Below are 21302 nucleotides of genomic sequence, written 5' to 3' on the forward strand. Positions count from 1 at the left end.
AGGGTCATGACAAGAGGAAATTGTTAGTCCTAGACAAAGCAGACATTAGTTTAGAGAGAACTATGCTAATGGATTGTTTATAGATGTTTGTTTAATTTAAAGGGGTATATGATATAGAAATCAATACTTTGCATTGGTATGGATCTTGGTATGTTGATACAAATTTAAGATCAATCTTGTTATATGTATATTTCTGCTCTTGATTAAGGTATTGTGACTGTGTATCTCATAAAAATGTAATGTATAATTAAGAAATATAGATTAATAGATAATCATCTATCATAGTCAATCTTATAGTCATGTTAAGTTTTCTAGATATATAGAGATATATTTCAGTTAGATAGGTATTCTTCAAATCTTTCAAAGACTACAGAATATGGCATTTAAATGTTTTAAGAACTTAGGACTTTTCATGACACATCTGCCCCTGGCAGCACCAACCTATTTCAAGAGGATGATGGGCATCGAAGAGGCTCCTTATGGAGTTTGCTAGCCATTTGGGCAAGAAAATGCTCTTGTCTGGACTGCTTGATGTTATCCTGTATGAACTGGACATGCAGAACACACAGAAAAATGACTGCTAAAGTTGCCTTAGAAAAGGTGAGACAGTCCTTCAGGGTTCATTTGAGATGCAGGACAAAGATCACACAGTACTGTTCTCACATGCCCTTGCTGAGAATTTTCTTCACGCAACCAAAATGACTAGAAAACCACACTAAAGATAGTGATAAGTGTTCAAGATAAAGTAAGACTGTCACTAGACTGTGCTAATTAAAACAAAAAGTCGTGATAAGACTAAGACTAAACGCTCAGTAAAAGGGAAGGTAACCGTATGAGATGGCTCTGTGGTCAGATAATTGTGATCTCCTGTACAACGACAAAAAACAAAGGCAGCACACACACAGGGAAGCCGCACAGACTCTTCCCTGTGACTGCAGTGGAGGCGGAAGCAGCAGTAGGTGAACATTTTGACATTGTAGGCAGATTAGGATAAAATGAATGATTACTAGATGTTTCAATATCCACTCTAAAGCTAAAAATTGGGATTTTTTTTTTTTTTGGTAAGGAACATGGCAAAACAAAAAATTGGAGAAGAGATCAAATATAGAACCCCGGTAGCATTTTAAGCAGAAGCGTCAGTATAAACTCACAAGACGCCTCGCTCGGCACATTGCTTTCCTTTGCTCCTTTCCACCACAGAAACCTAGACAAGATCATCCCAATAAGCATGTGTCTTTGCAGCTAAGAGCATTCTGCTGAAATGCCAATGTTCATGTCAAGGCTTCTGAAAGAACCAGCAGGTTACAGGTCTAAGGCAAGACACATACAGGATGGATTTTGGAATGTGTTACGTCTTGGCAACAAGCTTGTGTTTATGTCAAGACTCTTCCAGTGGCCAAAGGTGGGATAATTTGAGCTTTAGGTTGGATAATGATGCCAGCATATTGAAATGGCAATTACTTTTAAGGTAATGAGTTTGTGCTGACATCTAGAGAGTCAACGACCTTTGGAAGAGGAGCGGTATCTCCCATTATTCTGAAAGCTATAATAAATAAAAATAAGCATTTATTCTTCATTTCTTGCATAAATCATATCATTGAGTAACAAAATAACAGATAAAGGTGTGTGTTTCTGGAAAATTATTCCAAATAATAAATGAAAAGGAGATGAAAGGCAGCTGGAGATGGCTCCATGCTTAAGAGCACTGAGTGCTCCTTCAGATGACCCTGGTTAGATCCCAGCACCCTGCTAGCATCTCACAACCATCTGTAACTGCTGTTCGGGGACTCCGGTGCCTTCTTCTAGCCTCCATAGGCACTAGACATACATGTGGTGCCCATATATGCAGCAAAATACTCATAAATGTATTAATTTAAAAAGTACAGAAGTAAAATACCCTTACTTTAAACCACCAGTTAATTAGCCATCAACAGCTAATAATTATATTACTTCTAATTTTGAAATAAAAAGCCCCACCTAGACCCATGTCAAAAGGCCCGAACATGTGCGTCTTACTAATTCTCTAGATATTATTACTAATTTGTATGAAAGGGAAATAAAGAAGCTGAACTTCACTATGAGTCCACTATTAACAAAATACAGACTGGGAAATTCTATAGATCAGGTATTTATGATTTTTTCATCAGATGAATTATGAGAAGTAAAACATAATGAAGGAGAGACCTACATATCAAAAGGGACAACACCTTTTTAATGGGCAAGGCTAAATTCTAAGTTGTGGCATGTGCGCTTGAACAAAGAAAAACACATAAATTCAATGAATTAATTTTTATGAGAACAGTAAGAGTTCTTATCTTTTGAGGGCGTAAGTGAGTGAGCACAGGTGGGCTTGGGTAACACATGGAAATGTTGTTTCTTGACGTGGGTAGTAGTTACTGTGTTTCATAATTTATTAAATATTATGTGTCTCTGTTTTGTGTGTAATACAATGTAATTTTATAATGACCAACATCGATATAAATTATTAGTAACTAAGTCACTAAGCAATTAATCACCTTTCTTGTGTTGTAACAAAATATCTGACAGAAGCAACACGTGGAAGGGCTTATTTTGGCTTCTTGTGTGAGACTGAGGGCGCAGTGCATCATGGGAGGAGAGGTAGCAGCAGTGGAAGTGGGAAGCAGCAGCCCACACTGCACTGTCAGGGAGCGGAGAGATGAACGCCAGCGTCCAGCTTGTCTTCGCCTGTTTGTTCAGCCTGGAAACTCGGCCCAGGAAACGGTGCCTCGCATAATTAGGGCAGGTTTTCCCACTTCAATTAACCCAAATCTAGACATTTTCTCACAGGTGTGCCCAGAGGTTTACCTCCGAGGTGAATCCAGAACCCAAAAAAACAACAATAGGCATAAACAGTCACAATTCGTTATTTATAAACTTTTATTGGTTGAATGAGCACCAAATCATTGTCACTGGAAGTTAGTAAGTGTTCTGTCGTGATTTAAAATAAAGAAACTGAACTGTGAAGGAACGTGACAGGCGTGGCCGAGCACAGCTGTAATCCCACCGCTGGGGAGGTGGTGTCAGAGGACGAGGTATTCGAGGTCACTGTAAGCTGCACCAAGATTGCGAGGCGAACCTGAGCTGCACAAGGAAACCCTGTCTCAAAGACACGCAAAACGCAAAACGAGGCTGGGAGAGCTGGCTCGGCAGTTAAAGATGCTAGCGCAGATGATGTGGATTTGATTTACAGCACCCACATGGTGGTTCACAATAGTCTGTAACTCCAGATACAGGGGGCCTTTTCTAGCTTCCATGGGAAATGCACACACACAAGACACATACATATATTCAGAGAAAACACTTCCGTACATAAACTAAAAATAAAACAATGAAAAACAAACACTTTCTCTTCCTTCAAAAACAAGAAATTGATTTTAGTTCAAGATGACATCGTACCGAGTACCATCAATAATCCACAGTCAGTGGAATGGTATTTGATTTAATAAGGAAGAATTTCTAAAGAAAGACAGGTCAATACAATTCATTTCCATAACATCAATTCAATACCTAGTTTCCTCTCCTAATAGTTACTATGGAAGGTCATGGGATTAGCCGGACTAGCAATGATTAAACCAAGTTTACCTGAAGCACTTAGTAACATAACCAGGAGAATGGACATTTCTCTAACTTTCTATAGTGCTACATTAACTCACATTCAGTTATGTCAATCAGAACGCCTCTTACAACTGCTTTTTCTAGTAATTAGAACTTTATTACAAAAAATTGCAAATAAAAAACATTAGGGGTTATATTAAAACTGTCTTTTCCTCTTGCCCCCTCTTCACCAACAAAACAGCTATCTAGTGGTAAGAGTGTAAGCTACCAGTGCCGTTTCTTTCCTTAGCTGTGGAAATCTGGGACAGGGTCTTGCAATGTCTCCCAGGCCAGCCTGGAATTCTCTGGTCTCTCACTCTGCCCCTCTAACACTGGGCTACAAACAGGCACCACCCTACCTGGTCTCGTCACCGTTTCTGTGCCGCTAAGATCCCTTTTAATAAAGTTACGCAGTTTGGAACGGCAGCTGAAGATAGTGAGAACTTCTCTACTGGCACTCCTTGTATGGGAGGTAGTCAGGTTCGAGCGACCCTGTGGGGTTCAAGAAGAGGATTTTAGAGGGGAAAACTGAGCCAATGACATGCTTTTTATTCTTTCCCTGCTTTTCAGCTCCTTTCAGGCAGGAATCTAAAGTGGCTGGATCTGCAGCAACCACCACAAGACTGGAAGAAAAAGAATCCAGTCACTCAGTTCGCCCACAGGAAAGAAAGGAGTCTGGTGCTCGGGAGCATTCAAAACCATCACATCAGATGAATTAGTTAAGTTCCTTTACTGCGGATTTCTGCTTCTCGGATAATTACTGATACAATCATCAGTGATTTCCTTCTTATATCAATGGTTTCAGCATCCACTGACGTATACCGGAAGCACAGATTAAGATACACACACTACCTGCTGCAACTGGGGTCTGTGATGATTGATGTCCATGACCCGTTTCTGTTCCCACAGAAACCAGAGGGCCATACTGGCCCTGAGACAGCTGGCCCTGTCCCTTGTTAGATATTACTGAAGGAGAACTGGTTCCGCCTCCTATGGGAGAGCTGCCCTCCTCACCCCCGACCATACCCCCAAATACCTCTATCCCCCACCCCCATAACCCTAAGCATCCCCAAGAGTTGTGTCCCTTCCTCAACACTCTGGAGAGATGGCCACACCTCTCACCATGGGAATTGACTCTGCCCCTTGCCTGAGGGGGGCGGTCCCAAGTAGCAGGGACCTATCAGCTCAGCTACCTCCCAGACACACATCCTGGGCCTTAGGATGGCCTACCCGAACATCTCTCTCTCTCTCTCTCTCTCTCTCTCTCTCTCTCTCTCTCTCTCTCTCTCTCATCTACAACCTGCTGGAGGGTGCGAAGGGACTGGTCCTGCCTGATGATAAAACGGTAACCACGGGATTCCCAGGACTCAGAGCAACAGCAGGAGTCTCAGTGAGGGTCCAGGGACAATGGTGTGCCGGGCCTTGAACCAGAGCAATGAGTCATTGCAGTGAACCTTTTGTGGCTGGGGCTGATTGGACAAAAGGTTACACCCCCTGTCCGCAGCACCCAATGCCACGAGAATGAATGGAGAGGTGCTGAAAAGACAGAGAAGCAAGGTTGTTTTCTTTTTTTGTCTGTTTGTTTTCTTTTGTTTTTATCGATTTTTTGGAGGCGTTCTTAATAAGGGGAGGCTGCAGGAACAAGGGGAGGATGTGGAGGGACTGGGAGGTGAATGAGGTTGGAATGTACGGTGTGAAATCCCCAAAGAATCCATAAAGAATTGTGTTATATAAAAAAGATATGCATGCTAACAAAAGAACCAATTCTCTGAGAAAGGAATTACACACCCTAGCCCCTTCACGTCAAAGAAGGCTGTCAGGACTCACAGAATAACAGGCATTGAGGCTAAAAGAGAAAGAAAACTAAAGTCATAAACAACAGTGAATTCTCTACGTTCCTGGTTATCTTCTACAACCTTCTACAGAATGCTATTTACCGTAGCAGCAGCAGCAGCAGCAGCAGCAGCAGCAGCAAACGATTTCTTAGGTATCCAGATAGCGTCAGCTCTTGCCAGGCGAGAACTGCTCCAATCAATTAGCATGATCTCTAGTTCTCATAGCTCTCAGCCATCACTCACGTCCGCAAGTCACAGCGTTCAAGGAGTTTAGAGACAAAAAGATTGTCACCAACCGGAGAAACACAGCTGCCAGAACATACCATTTCTTTCCTTCGTGGGCAAGACCTCGGCCAGAATTCTTTTGGATCAGTTATCGCTCACTGATGGCAACTGTGTATCACTCACTGACGGCAACTGTGTGTCGCTCACTGACGGCAACTGTGTCCTCCCAGAATAACTGTGGCTTTCAACCACGGGGCAACCCACACAACCATTGCTTTATGTCAGATATAAGAAAAACACAGAAAACAGCCTGAACATTACTTAATTTTATTGACTGCACTAAAATGCTGGTGGGGTCTGTGGGCCTTGGCCATAAATTATTATCTTGCTTTTGTGCCTATAACTTGTCAGTATCAAAGAAGTTGATGGAAAGGCATGCATAAGTCAATTCCTCAAGAGTCACAGACACGCCAACTATACATCTCACGGTGTGATTTAGTTATTTATCTGACGACTTAATAACTGCCTCTCCATTAGAATACATACTCCATACAAAAGCCCGAAACTATCTTATCCACAACTGGATTCCTAGGGCTTCCTCCAGGGCCTTGCGTGTGGGATCAAACCCATTTGGTGAGAGAGTACAATTATAAGACACAATTATAAGTACAATTATAAAAAATGGGAAATTTCTTTTCATTTCCCATTGGGGTGACAAAACATAAAACAGGACTGGGCAGAGGTCTCTGTGGGGCACGTGATAGCTGTCCAAGCAGAGGACTTGAATTCAGGTCCCCCAGGATCCCAGTCAAAAGCCAGACACAGCAGCATATGCTTGGCGCAGGCAGAGACAACATCCCGGTCAAATATTCTAGCCAAACTGGTAAACATCTGCTTCGCTGAAAGAACATGTCTCAAAAAGTAGGGTGAATGGAGGTAGAGAAAGACACCTACCATCAAAATCTGGCCTAACCTGGCCTCTGCACTTTCACGCTCACGCGCGCACGCGCGCGCGCGCGCACACACACACACACACACACACACACACACACACGGAGGGGGAGCAAACAACACATTTATCCCATGCCCGCTAGGGCTAAGGAGACACTGCGTAAGAGAAGATGGAAAGAAAGTAAGTCACAAAAGATAAGGAGAAGGGCTGAAAACCACTATTTTTTAGGCAAGACAGTCATTGCAATTCCCATGAACTCCCGGGAGTTATGGAGGCCTGCTAGGGATCTGCACAAGAATGAACCTATCAACAGTCAGGCATGGTGGTGGGCTGGAGAAGCCTACTTCTCGCTGCCCATCTTTGTGCTACTGATAGATGCATGGAGGAGAGAGTCCTTGCCATCACGTAGATGGCCCTAGCTAAGGCAATTGGGTCGTAAGACAAAAGCAAAAGTCATAAACCTGGGGAAAGGACTGCCAAGGGTGAAGGCAGTTTGGTAGAGACCGGAGACGAGATGAGAGAGAATCATCAGGGTTCTAACGTGAACCATGATTTTTAGCAGAACACCCTCCGGAGAAGGATACTCTGCGTTCTCCGCTGTGACGCTCGCCACTCCCCTGTGGCAAGCCAGCTCCTGGAATGTGGCTACTGCAGCATCACCACAATGCCTCGCTGTCGTCTCACTCCGGGCAGCGCCCGTTAGTGTTTCTTAAACATTCACGGAAGAATTTCTTAGAGTTTGGGGGAGAGAGCGGGGAATCTTAAATTATGTGTGGGGATAAAAGCATCCCTTTCCCCATTGCCACTACACCCAAAATATACACAGCCAAAGAAAAATCCAAGAAGGATAATCAGGACGTTGTTTACAGGGAGCTGTACTTCTCTAAGTTATATTTAAAGAAAGACTAGAAAAGAGCTTTGTCATCGTTAGCTATACTGAGAACTAACAGCATTTGAAGCACACAACACTGTTAGAATTACAAACATTTGGAGCACAAATTCAATCAAGATGAAGGCAAACATTAGAGGAGATCAGAAATGGTACAGGGTTGAAGAGAAGCTGGGCGCAGTGACACGGACTTCACATGTAACCCTTAGATTACAGTTCAGGGGGGTTTACTCTTATTTGTTTGTTAATTACTTATTGGGGGGGCAGAATCTCATGGAACCAAGGCTGACCTCAAACTTGTGTAGCTGAGGCTGGTCTGATCCTCCTGGCTGCAGCTCCCGAGGGGTAGGAGTGTAGTGTGCGCCAGCATTCCTGGAAGGTTTCTATTGGACACAAAAAGTGATACAATTTGCATTTTCAAAGGTCTACTCTGGGCGATAAATTAAAAAGGGGATGTGGAGGGTAGGGAGTGGCAGGGAGGTTAGGAGAGGACTGAAGCAAAGCAGGAAATGCCCCTCCACCTTCTGCCAGCTCACATTCTAATGGGCATGAAATAATCGGGAACAAATTCAGCTCAGTGTAACAGAGGGCCTTGTCTTCATTCAGATACTATTTACACCAACATGTATGATCCATTAAAAACTGATGTCATAAACATTTGCAACAACATTCCGCAGAATAAAATGAACTTCTGGTGGACACTGTGATGTTTTGGACTGTTACAGGTCAGGCTGATGGAATATGGAATCACTTGTGATTTGAGACTCTTGAGAATGTCCATAGGGAATTATTCTGGTTGTACTGATGAAGGTAGAAGTACTGCCCAAAGTAGGTGGTGCCATTCTCTGGCTGGGGTCCTGGACCGCATGGAAAATGAGAACTGGGCACCACCACTTTCCAGCTGTGAATGTCACACAGCAGTTACTCCACACTCTTGTCACCTTGATCTCCCCACAATGATGGAGTCAGAGTAATCCCTGTGTTGTCTTGTCAAAGCAGTTTATCAGAACATCGAGAGAGAGACGAAAATGAACAAGTAGATTAGGTATTAAGCAAAATGAGATCTGGAAAGATGTGCTGACTGATTCTACTTGCCTAAATCCCCAAAGGGGTGATGTCTCTAGAGCACGTACAGGAAGTCCATGTTTCATAGAAAGGTAGTGAGATTAATAAGCATCGACCTTGTCCAAAGGAGGTCAACAACACAGGAACACAAAGATTCATAATTTCTACTCTCTGATGCCCATGTCTCCCAGAAACTTCTAGTTTTCCTGGAAACATTAAGAGCCAACTCTGTTCTTGGGGTAATAATTTAAAAATAACACCATCAGTCAGACTCCTGAAGCAGTGTCTGACTGAATTACATCTGTATCACAAACTCCACGTATGACCTTAAATGATGGCTTAGGCACTGCCCCAGTAGTTCGGTTAGCTAAACCTGAAACACATATAGAAACTTGGTACGTAGTTAACACAAAGTATGACTCTACAGTGCAGTGATTGGCGGCTGATTCCATCACAGGAACTGCTCCGAGTGCTCACACACCAGTCTCTACAAAGTTCTAAAGTAGGTATTCTTGTCTGGGTTTTTCCAAAGAGGCAAAAAGCACAGAGCAGTGTGGTCATATCCATCCAAGCAGCAACTCTGAAAGTCAAACCCAGGATGCTAGGCCCCTTAGCAGGTGCTCTTCAATGCTGCTCCCGTGACTCACATACATTTCACATGCTAACTTATCCCCCCCACACTAATTCATTATCACATTCCCTCAACCTGTAAAGGTTACATCATTTAGAAAGTCTTCGCAAGTAGAACTAAGTTAAAGATAAGAAAACAATTCTGTGTCATCAGTGGGCACTGAACACCAGCATATGAACACTTATAAGAAAAAAACAGAGGAGTATTAAGGACAGACACAAAGAGAACATCATTAAGGGCAGAGCAGAAAAAGATGCAGCCACCAACCAGTAAAAGCTAACGGTTGCCAGGAGATGGAAGAAGAGGCAAAGAAGGACCACCCCCTTGGAGCCTCTGGAGGGAGAACTGTCCTGTCCACACATTGATTTCAGATTTGTAGCTTCAGGAACTGTAAAAAGTAACATCTGTTTAAGCCACAAGGTCTCCAGTCTTTTGTCACGGTAGACCTAGATAATTAATAACTATCATATCATGTACCACTTATTCTCTTAACAAGAAAAAGCATCCACGCTTTAATCTTGTATACATCAAAAGTTTATTATGTGTCAGTCTTTATTCTTCAGAGGAAGAGGGAGTAAACAAAGCACCAATTTTCCCTTCATGTGACAAAAGCATGTGAGGCTTCAGAAGGCACCAAGTGAAAATATGTTTATGGCTTATGCTTTTGTGGTCAACTAGGAACCAGCTAGGCATAGGGGCTGATCTCAACTTACCTTGCTCTAATATCGTATAATTAAATAGATGTTGCTGCTTGTATAACATGCCTGGAGTAACATGGACCTCCTAGCTAGTGAATGTTCTCATGATAATGGCAAGAGTTGGCGTGAGAAAGGCTTCCCAAATATAACCCTATTTCTAGTATCATGTGTAATGTTTTAGTCTTTAAGTGTGCTCTTAAAGTGGGCTACAAAGTTATATGGCATGGTTATAGCAAGAATGAAGACATGATGGCAAGATTCTGCAGACAAGTGTAGCTTTTATAAACTAATAAATACACAATTAATTTTAATTATAATAGTATATTACAAGAGTAGAGACTCAAAAATATGAAATTTGACTGTAGTACCCAGACAAAGCTGCAAGGAGAAGGATCTTTGTTTATATGTATATATCTATGTACATGGTGCATTTATGGAGTAGGGGTGCATATATTTGTGTGGTGGTATGTGCATGCATGTGGGTATACATGTTTGTGCAAATACAAGTGTACATATGTAGACACCAGGGGTCAACACAAGATATCTGCCTCAATTGTTCTCCATCTTACTTTGGGGTACAGGTTCTCTTGCTGAGCCTAGAGTTCACCAATTAGTGAGGCTGGGTGGCCAATGAGCTCCAAGGATCTGCCTATATTCATAACCCAGTACTAGAATTTATAGGTGCATGCTGCTAAGCCTAGCTCTTTTACAGAATTCTGGAGAACAAGCTCAAGTCCTTATCCTTATATGGAACAAATTTTATGGAATGAATGTGAATGGTATCCCAATAACAGAAAAAGGATCTCAAAGGCTATTTCAGATTTGGATGGATGGGTGGATGGATGGATGGATGGATGGATGGATGGATGGATGGATAGATAAAATGGGGGTATTTTAAGAGCAAGAATTATTGTGAGTAAAACAATGATGATGGAGAAGAGTACTTAATGTGGAAATGGGGAAAAGGTTAGCAGGTATACCAGTTATCCAGATGCTTTCACTATCCAATCTATCACACATGGGAAAAATGCAGTCTTACAAAAAAAACTTTAACCTATATAGGAGAAACCACATTTTCAAATGTTTTAGGAGACCAGAGTTCAAAATTTAATAAGTAGGAATGTCTGAGGGCTGAAGATATCAACAAGATTCCTAACATGCATAACAATGAAGACTCAATGTAGCTTTACAGTAAATGACATGAAGAAACCTGGAATTATGAATCCATATACACATAGAACAATCCTTGTTGGTAACCCAATGCTGAACGCTATCATCAGATTGTTTTTCTGGAAGCAAGATATCAGATGACTCCAAAATTGCTAGGAATTAAAACAAAATTTAAGAATCATCTTTCCAAGGAAGTAGAAAACTGTCATGAATATAAGCTTAAGCATTTTCACCAACATTTCATGTTACTTAAACCTTGGTTTGTGACACGAGTGTGAAGGGGATTCTCAAAATTAGCAGATTAAAATTCTAATATCTGAGTATGTTCCATTCCTTACAACTGGTTCTTCGCTTAGCTTAATTCTGTTCACATGACACTAAACACAACATACCGTCTGGTAATGAGACCCAAGACTAGATTGACCTCACTATGAAGGGCTGAGAGCAGCCTAGAACTCATGATCCTCCTGAGTTCTATTGCCCCTGCTCTCCATACAGACACCATTTTGGTTACGCGTTTTCCCACACCTTCATGTCCATTACAGAGCTGTTTTCTTTGTCCCTCCTCCAATCGCTAAACTATGCTATTTGAATATCAAGTGTGTTTAGAAGTTATTCTGCTTCACTGATCTTTACCACACATGTTTAATATTGGGAAGCAAGATGAATGTCATTCGCATTCTACACTGTTAGGGAAATATGAAATCTTCTATTACCTGACTCACAAATTCACCTGCCCTATCACCATTATCACCATGCGGCATCTTCCTTTTTTAATCAGAATACTTCCCTTAGTATCACGCCCCTTTTTGTCTACATTTCAACTTTCCTGCATTCCTCGGTATCATTTTATTGAAAATAGATTCTTTTCTCATACTACTGACTGTCCGCCCCCATCCCCAGTTCACCCATAAAATATATTCTATCTCCCCCTCCCAGGGATATCCCTGTCTCTGGGATAAAGCCTACTTAATCATTGTGGATGATCTTTTTTATGTCTTCCTGCATTCAGTTTACAAGGATTTTACTGAGCATTTCTGCATCTTTGTTCATAAGGGTAATTGGTTTGCAATTCTTGTTCTTTGTTAGGTCTATATGGTTTGAGTGTCAAGGTAACTGTGGTCTTATAAAATGAATTGTGTGATGTTTCTTTTGTTTCTATTTTGTGGAATAACAATAAATATTGGTGTTAACTCTTCTTTGAAAGTATGGTAGAATTCTGCCCTAATAACATCTGGTCCTGGATTTGTTTTCAATGGGAGAATGTTTTTATTGAGATATATATTTTTTCTCCCCTCCCCTTCCCTTCTACCCTCTCCATAGTTCCCATGCTCCCAATTTACTCAGGAGATCTTGTCTTTTTCTTCTTCCCTCAATGGGAGAATTCTAATCACTACTTCTATTCCACTAGGGGTTATAGGTCTATATAAATTGTTTGTCTGATCTTTAGCTTTAGTAATTTATATCTATTGTAAAAATTATCCATTTCCTTTAGATTTTCCACTTTGGTAGAGTACAGGTTTTGAAAGTATGTCTTTATGATTCTCTAAATTTCCTCGTTGTCATTATTGTTCCCATTTTGTTTCTGATTTTGTTAATTTGGATATTCTCTGTGTCTTTTAGTTAGTTTGGATAAGGATTTGTTTTTCTTGTTTTCTGAAAAAAAAAAGCAACTCTTTGTTTCATTGGTTGTTTCTATTTTATTTATTTCTTGCTGTCTACTCATCTTGGGTGTGCTTGTTTCCTTTTGTTCTAAAGTTTCATGTCTGCTGTTAAGTCACTAGAATGAGATTTACCCAAATTCTTCATGCAGGCGCTAGTGCTATGAACTTTCCTATTAGCACCACTTTCAATGTGTCCCGTAAGTTTGTGAATGCTGTATATTCATTTTCATTTAATTCTAGAAAGTCTTTAATTTCTTATTTCTGTTTGACCCATTTTTCATTCAGAAATGTTGTTCAGTTTCCATGAATTTTTAAGCTCCACGTTGTTTCTGCCACCTCTACTTCCTGCCTGGTTGCCCCAACTATACTTCCTGCCTGACTACTGGCCAATCAATGTTTATTTAAAATACAAGTGACAGGGTACAGACCATTGTCCCATAGCAAGCAGGTATGGCTGTGTGGGCCAGAAAGCCTGATGCATGTGCTACTTAGCCCTCTGCAGAAAGATGTTTGCCAATTTATTATTCAATTATTTGTAAAAACACTACTGAAAATTTCCTTTTATTGGTGGTTGTGTATGTTTTGTATGTGAGCATATACATGTACGTTTGTGCATGTATGACTGCTTTGTGTGTACATGTGGCATGTGCTTGTATGTTTATGTACAAATATGTGTATGTGTGCATGGTGTATATGTTTGTGTGTACATGTTTAAGTGTATGCAGGCATATGAATATACAACATGTGTGCATATGTGCTTGAGTGTGTTGGAGGCCTGAGATCTATGTTGAGTAACTTTTACAGTTGCTCTCCACATTCTTTCTATTAGTACTTTTGAAATGAAGTCTCTCCCTGAACCTAGAACTCATCTAATTAGCTACAATGGTTGGTCAGTAAGCCCTGCAGATCTTCTTGTCTGGGCTTCCCCAGTGCGGGGATTAGCAAGGTGTGTCACCATGCCCAACTCTTAGGTGGGTGCCGAGTTGAACTCGGGTCCTCATGCTGCTGCAGCAAGCACTTTACCAATGGAGCCATCTCTTTGCTCTCTTATTTCTTGTCCTTCACTTGCTTCATTTTCTGAATTAATTTACTTTTTATTTATGTATTTTTAATTTTTTAAATTTATTTCTGATTCTTTTTTGTATTCATTAAGATCAGAGCTTAAAGTGTAAACTGGGTTTTGCTTTTTATTTTTAGAAAATGCACATTTTAAAGCATATATTTCCTTTTAAGCACATCAGCTGGTTCCACAAATTATGTCATATTTATCTTCAATCCAAACTATTCTCTAATTTTTTATGGTTACTTCTTAAAGCACATGCTTTTACTATTACTGACTTCAAATTTACTTCCAGTGTGATTCCAAAGCACAATCAATGATTTAAAAAACAAAGCTTAGCATATCTAGCAATCATGAAAATGAAACAAACTGCCCAATCAACTTCAATATTATTATCAAGACAAGCTGATACAGGGCAAAGCTATTCCAGAACCTTCAAAATCTGCTCTCTTAGCAAGGGTCAAGGACACATAAGATGATACAACAGTAAAATTTTAATAAATACATCGGCCATTAAACAAACAAGATAGGAAGTCCCGAACAGCTCTGTACTGCCAGGAGTTTTCTTTTCGACACGCACATCAAAGTGGAGCAGTTAGAGGAAGAAGACGGTTGTCAGCTGATCTGCTGACCTAGCTGGCCCTCCGTGCCAGAGAACCACCTCCTACCATTTAAAAATGCAAGGATTAATATGAAAGGTGATAATTAAATGTAAGATAAAAAAGCTTCCAGCAATGTAAGAAAACATCTTCGTGTGTTAGAAATAAGCAAATATTTCTAAAAAATGAAAGCAATAACAATTCTTAATTTGATAAACTGTATCTAATCAAAAGGAAACTTTTTAAATTTCTTTTTTGAAAAGAAAACAAATATCTTTTGTCATTTTACATACTAATATCAGTTCCTACTCCCTCTCCTCCTCCCATCCCTCCCACTTACCCCACCCCTATCCCACTCCCCATTCACTTCTCAGAGAGGGTAAGGCACTTTGCTTTGAGGAAGGTCTAAGGCCCTCCCTACTATATCTAGGATGAGCAAGGTGTCTCTCCAAAGAAAATGGGTTCCAAAAAGCCAGTACAAGCAGTAGGGATAAATCCTGGTTCCACTGCCTGTGACCCCACAGTCTGCCCCAGCCATACAACTAACTGTCACCCACATTCAGAGAGACTAGTTTGGTCCTATGCTTGTTTCTTCCCTGTCCAGTTGGAGTCAGTGAGCTCCCATTAGCTCAGAAAAGCTGTTTTAGTGGGTCTCCCCATCATGGCCTTGACCTCTTTGCTCATATTCTCACTCCTCCCACTCTTCAACTGGACTTTGGGAGCTCAGTCCAGTGCTCCAATGTGGGTCTCTACCTCTGTTTCCATCAGTTGCTGGATGAAGGTTCTATGGTGACATTTAAGATATTCATCAGTCTGACTATAGGGCAAAGCCAGTTCGGGCACCCTCTCCTTTATTGCTTAGGGTCTTAATTGGGGTCATCCTTGTGGATTCCTGGGAATTTATCTAGTGCCAGGTTTCTTGCTAGCCCCATAATGGTTCCCTCAATCAAAATACCTCAAAAAGAAGCTTTTATATGCTTACAAAAATTGAACTAAGTTAAGGGCAGACAGAGAGATAACAGTCACATACACATACACACACACACACACACACAACAATATACTCATAATTAACTCTTACAACTCAGTTAACAAAAGGCAACATCCCATACAGAAAAGGTAGAAAGAATCAAGGGATACAACCTAGGTGGAAATATCCAGGCTATTCACTGCATCTGCAGCAAAGAAAACAACTGAGTGTTTTGTACAGACACAACTGCAAACAAACAAAAATGCCTTTTCAAATTAAACCTGCTGGTGAATTCTAAGACTGGTCTGGCCTTGGCCCGAATTCTCGGCAGACCCAATAGAGGGCTCCCAAGAGAAGCCCCCATCAGCCTAAAGCATCCTGGGCTGACTCAGATGTGAGTCCTCTTGGTACAAATGTGTTACATTTCAAGACTCCATTCCCAGTAGACCTGTGTGTGGATTTCTTCTGGGATGAACATCTTTTAGGAGTTTAATGTTTCTCTGTGTATTTGAAGATCCACAGTAATTATTTTTATATTTACTTATTTTTACTGAATCAAGTTCAACAAGGAAGAATTTTTCCTAAAGCACTGTTTTTCTACACACAAAAGTTCTGAAACAACCTTAGGGCTTACACTGAGAAATTTAATCAGCAAGAAATTCTTCATTCTTAGTAAACCGGTGTCCACCTGACAAGACTCTCGGCAAATTTACTCTCGTTACATAGCAACAGTACGCTAACTGGAAGAAAGGTTAATAATGAAATGATTTACAAACAAAGACAGTATTCATAGTAGCTCTTCAGAGAATGAAGCTGCATTTGATATAAACCTAGTACTTACCCAGGTTTCCTGAACCACACAATTCCATCTGGCAATAGTTTTTTTTCTTCTTCAAAGTTGCTTTCTACTGCTTGGGGAACTAAATTTTCAGCATCAATAAAAAAGAAATCTGCCATGCTCCACTGCACATCAGAGTAACTGATGTAAAAAGAGTTATCATTAAAAACTGGAAACTATCTCTGTAATTAAATGGTTATGAGAAAACCTCATATTGCTCAGAGGCTAAAACAGTTTAAGCAAAATAAAGGAAAATACTAACTAATTTTTTAAACTGTCAGAATGGTTTGGATTTGGCTCGAATCTTAGAGGAAACCTAGCCAAAACAATTCAGCCAGTGGAAACTTAAAACAAAATACATAATTATTAATATTATCATACTCCAACAGCAGCTCAGAAGGAAAGGTTAGTATTAATAAGCACTTCTATGGATCATGCACACACCTCCAAACAGGTTTTAGGTCTGGAAAACAAAGCAGGCCACAAGTAACAGCATTAAGATTAAAAGCAAATAAGCCAGCAGCAAAAACTAGATAAGCACTTTCTAAGAGAGGAGAGATTTTTGTTTATATAACACCCAGAAAACACTTACCTATTATAATTTTAATAGCCCCGGGTGACTGAACATTAACTATGTCTACCTGATAAAATATACTTTGCACACATCATAGATAGTAAATTCTTAAAACAAAGAACAGAGAGGTTGAATACCTCTAGCTTTTCAGGACAAAAACAATTTTAAATTCCACTATGGGAAAACCACACCCAAATAGTGTACAGTAAAGGAAAAGACTTTCCCTTCTTACATTTTATGAAATTATTACAATCTAATGTCAAACTCAGACAAATTCAGTATTAAAGAGAACTTACAGATCTCACTCATGATAACAAATTTAAAATAACCAAATGAAATATTTCTAGGTTGAATATAAATGAAAATTTGTTTTCCAGCACATGAAAATTTTAGTACTAGAGAAAATCTATTAGCCCACTAAAGACTAAAGAAAAAAATTATATGATCATTTCCAAAATACACAGAGTACTAAGCATTCAATAAAAACCAGCAATTTCTGATAAAAAAAAAAATGTCAGTAAGGCAAAAACAGAAGGGAATCTCCTACGCTTTCGACAGTCCACAAGAGACCTTGGCCGTGCTCAAGGGCAAAGTGTTACTATGCTCTGTAAAATGATTACTACGCGATGTCTGTGTTCTCCCTTTCAACACTAGCTGGAGGTTTGGGCTAGTGTGTCTTCATAAAAAGTCTGTAAGAAATCCATGTGCTTCGGAACTAAGAATTGTCCAAGAATAGCCAAGGAGCTGCTTCACAAAAGTCAACAGCAGATGAAATGGCTGGGAGGCTTCACCCACTTCAACATTAAAATATAAATTGATAAGTCTGTCGATGTGACAGCAGAGCGAAGAATTCAGAAAGGACCCACACGTTCCGGGAAGCCTGGCACACTGCACAGGTAAGCCGCAGATCAACAGGAAGAGGATGCATAACGGCCCAGGAAACATGCAGACACCGGAAACTCAAAAGCCTAAATACACTACCATTTGCAACATTCTAAATAATTTAGAATTAATTAATAAATGACAAATGTGAAAATAAAAATATTTAAGCTTATAAATACAATACATGGAAATACATTAATAATCTCAGAGTTAGAAAAAGTTTCTTGAGAAAGCACATATTAAGAATAAGTAAACATGAAGAAAAATTTACATATTAATATTAAGCTGTTGAGGTCACCAAAACACACCTCAAAGAAGTTGAAATAACAAGACCCAAACCAAAAAAAATATTTCCAACATGCATATCTAACAAATAATGTCCAGAATAGTGTACACAGGGTGCTCATAATCAATTAGCAAAAGACAGCCAAAGTCGGGCAGCCCTTCTAGCAGCTCTGAATGCTAAGAAGGATTGACAATTCAAGGCCTGCCTCAACTCCAGAGTGAGTTCAAGGCCCCCCTGGAGATACCGCTCAGTGATAGAGCATGTGGCCAGCACATGCAAGCTCAGGAGGAGGGGAGGACACATAGAACAGGTGAGAGAAAAGCCCCAAGCGTGAGGAGATACGCAAGCACTGTCACGGCCGAACACGGGCAACAGGTTCTTGTGCCCTGTTAAACAAAAGCATTTCTTTTATTTTTATTTTTTATTTTTTATTTTTTGGTTTTTCGAGATAGGGTTTCTCTGTGGCTTTGGAACCTGTCCTGGAACTAGCTCTTGTAGACCGGGCTGGTCTCGAACTCACAGAGATCCGCCTGCCTCTGCGTCTCGAGTGCTGGGATTAAAGGCGTGCGCCACCATCGCCCGGCAAACGAAAGCATTTCTAAAACCCAACACAGACATATACTACGGCCTAGAGACTACACACACGTGCGCACGCACACACAAAGACTTGCATGAGAATGTACTAAAATCTTACAAATTAAGTCTGAAACGTGTGATTAAAAGAAACAATTTCTATGCTCACTGTGGTAGCATGGTACCTACCTGTAATCCCAGCCTTTGGTAGGGTGAGGCAGGAGGATTGCCATAGATTTAAATCTAGCCAGCGCTACAATGCAAGACCCAGTCTCAATAAGTAAGAAACAAAGCAAAGGCGTAAAACTTCTAAAATTCATCTCTATGGAAGCCATCAATATTTTTTCACAGACTTTTTATCGTTTAGTTACTAAATTCACTAATAAATATTTATTGTCCTCTTGGAACTGAGAAGAAACACCAGACAGCTGAGTTTTGGATGAAGTGAAGAGGTTTTGCGTTTGTTTATTTTGTTAATACTGACAAGTGTATGTACTTTAGATCACAAAAGATCATATCAAGTATTTAGAAAATAAAACTCTTTTCTGGAGATAACTTCTATTTAAGAAGGATTAAAAGAGCATAAAACTTTATCCTTATCATCCGTGAATGAAGTAACTTGTGTTTTAATAGCTTAATCGGAAACCACAAAGAAGGAAACAGTCTTATGAAAAGAGCCTGGTGTCCTGTGGTCTTCCTTAATAACAACCCACTTTCGAGAGCCTATAATCTACTCAACAGAAAGCCTTCTATCAAAGGCCTTAATCAGATTCTGAGAAAATTCACACACAAAATAAACAACAGGGCACTAAAACCCAAGCAATCAGGCATTAGCAGCTTTACAAAAGGCTAGGCCCTCCGCAATGAGTCACTTCCAAATGATGAAAAGATAAGTCCTTCAAGTGTTTTCTATTCAAGCAGAAAACATATAAAGGCAGGGCATCAGCCACTGTCAGAGTGCGAAATTTTTCATTTTACACATTCTTGCTTCGCTTTAGGCAAGCATCAAACTAAGGACGGCAAAAATGAGTCTCTCTTCCTACATATTAATGCTGATTGTGTCTTTGTTTTCTCAAGGTATTTTACTTTCAGCTTCCAAGTCCATAAGAAATTTAGAAGACGACATGGTATTTAATACATTTAGGATGGGGAAAGCCTTCCAGAAGGAAGACGCCGCAGAAAGATCTGTTGTGGCTCCCTCTCTGGAACAATATAAAAACGACGACAGCAGCTTCCTGAGCGACGATGAGAACAAAAATGCAAAGGTGAGTCTGTGCAGTCTGATTTTATTACAATAGGAAGGAAAATGACTTTCATATCATAAATCACCTACAAGTAAACTTGGTGTTTTAATTTTATAAACGGGAAGGCTGCCAACAGACTCACAGTGTGCGTTCAGATAACTAGTACAATCTCACACATGCCAGGCACCTCCCCATCCTATCCAAAAACTGTGTTTCTTGTATCGAGGATATTTTAGAAGGGAGAAACAGTGTAGAGCACCTTAGAACTGATCTGCAAGCAAGCTGGGCAACTGTGCGTTAGCTTGTCTGTGCTGAAGACCACAGCTGGAACACAAACCAACCTTCTCTTTACAGAACCCAGGCTCCAAACAGAATCTCCTAAGTCATGGTCTGCCACTGAACCTGGCTATAAAACCTTATCTCGCTCTGAAAGGATCAGTAGCTTTTCCAGCTGAGAATGGAGTTCAGAATTCTGAGTCAACACAAGAAAAGAGAGAAATTGGGGATGAAGAAAACTCAGCTAAATTTCCCATAGGAAGGAGAGATTTTGACAGTGAGTAGCTTTTTAAAACTTCAATTCCTACATTTTAATTCTATAAAAAGCGGTCTGAGCTTAACTGACTTGGATCTGACCATATCAAAGTGTAGTAGGAACACGGGTTCAGGTGACCCTGTCAAAATGGGAAATTCCTAAAAATCATAATTGTGGTTTGATTTATTCCGAATTTATTAAAACAGCTCCACAACTTTCCTTCATTCTGTCTGCTAATTGCGCCGTCATTTGTTTCCTCTCAGTGCTCAGGTGTATGCTGGGGAGAGTCTACCGACCCTGCTGGCAAGTCTGAGTCCTGCTGGTCCACGCCGTCCGTCCAGAAGAACGCAATTCATTGCAAGGGGAGAGAAAAGCCCTTAGTGTTGATATGACCTGTGTATTGTCCTAAATGTCTGTTTTAAAATAGTTAAGACATAATAACCTACATGATATGCTTTGACTTGTGCATTAAACTTTATGAAATTCCTGCATAATCCTGACTTACTGGTATTTTTGGACAGCAGTTAAGATGTGCGCCTCTCATACATCTATCAAAATAATAAAGCATCAGAATTTACATCGTGATATTTAAAAGTTAACTCATGGCTTTGGTGAATGGTCTTCTATACACAAATCTAAAGCACACAGACGACAAAATCATAGCCTAAAAAACTGAGTTAACTTGGTCTGGCCAGGAATCAGTTTGACCTTGGCAGTGCACCTATTGCCTTTTGCTCCGTGGGCTGGTTTGCCACCAGCCTTACTGTGTGAGTCACTGGGTACTTTCGGGAACTTAACAAGTTTATGTTGGTACGGTTCATTTCCATTATCACAGGGGACACTGTCACTGTCTCGATCCACCTGCTTCCTTTTGGGTATTTTATTTTCTGTAGGTTTCCTAGGTTTTTTGTCCTCTTTACTTCTGTCCTGATGCACACTTTCAGAACTTGTTTCAATTCTTTCTCTTCCAACAGAGGAAAGGGCACCTTAAAATGACAAG

At 40.3% G+C, this 21302-nt stretch overlaps 2 protein-coding genes across 2 annotated transcripts in view; one reads left to right on the forward strand and one right to left on the reverse strand.

Annotated features, from left to right (window-relative positions):
• Window positions 1-19513: 19513 nt before the first annotated feature.
• Pmch (pro-melanin concentrating hormone) lies at window positions 19514-20796 on the forward strand. Its single transcript, XM_057757582.1, has 3 exons — window positions 19514-19791; window positions 20125-20323; window positions 20566-20796. The coding sequence occupies exons 1-3, from the start codon at window positions 19552-19554 to the stop codon at window positions 20613-20615; spliced, it is 489 nt and encodes a 162-aa protein (XP_057613565.1). The 5' UTR covers window positions 19514-19551; the 3' UTR covers window positions 20616-20796.
• Parpbp (PARP1 binding protein) overlaps window positions 20780-21302 on the reverse strand; it is a 36080-nt gene continuing 35557 nt past the window's right edge. Inside the window, exon 11 of the mRNA XM_057757583.1 lies at window positions 20780-21288. Within this exon, the coding sequence (XP_057613566.1) occupies window positions 20960-21288 (329 nt within the window). The 3' untranslated portion in view covers window positions 20780-20959. The remainder of the gene's footprint in view (window positions 21289-21302) is intronic.

This window comes from Chionomys nivalis, chromosome 25 (assembly GCF_950005125.1).
Source record: "Chionomys nivalis chromosome 25, mChiNiv1.1, whole genome shotgun sequence".
Classification (NCBI taxonomy): Eukaryota; Metazoa; Chordata; class Mammalia; order Rodentia; family Cricetidae; genus Chionomys; species Chionomys nivalis.

Excerpts from the sequence above, each read along its gene's own strand:
- Pmch (XM_057757582.1), top strand. The coding sequence starts at position 19,552 with ATGAGTCTCTCTTCCTACATATTAATGCTGATTGTGTCTTTGTTTTCT. Across the intron at positions 19,792-20,124 it reads ATGAGAACAAAAATGCAAAG|AACCCAGGCTCCAAACAGAA; the intron begins GTGAGTCTGTGC and ends TTCTCTTTACAG. Across the intron at positions 20,324-20,565 it reads AGGAAGGAGAGATTTTGACA|TGCTCAGGTGTATGCTGGGG; the intron begins GTGAGTAGCTTT and ends GTTTCCTCTCAG.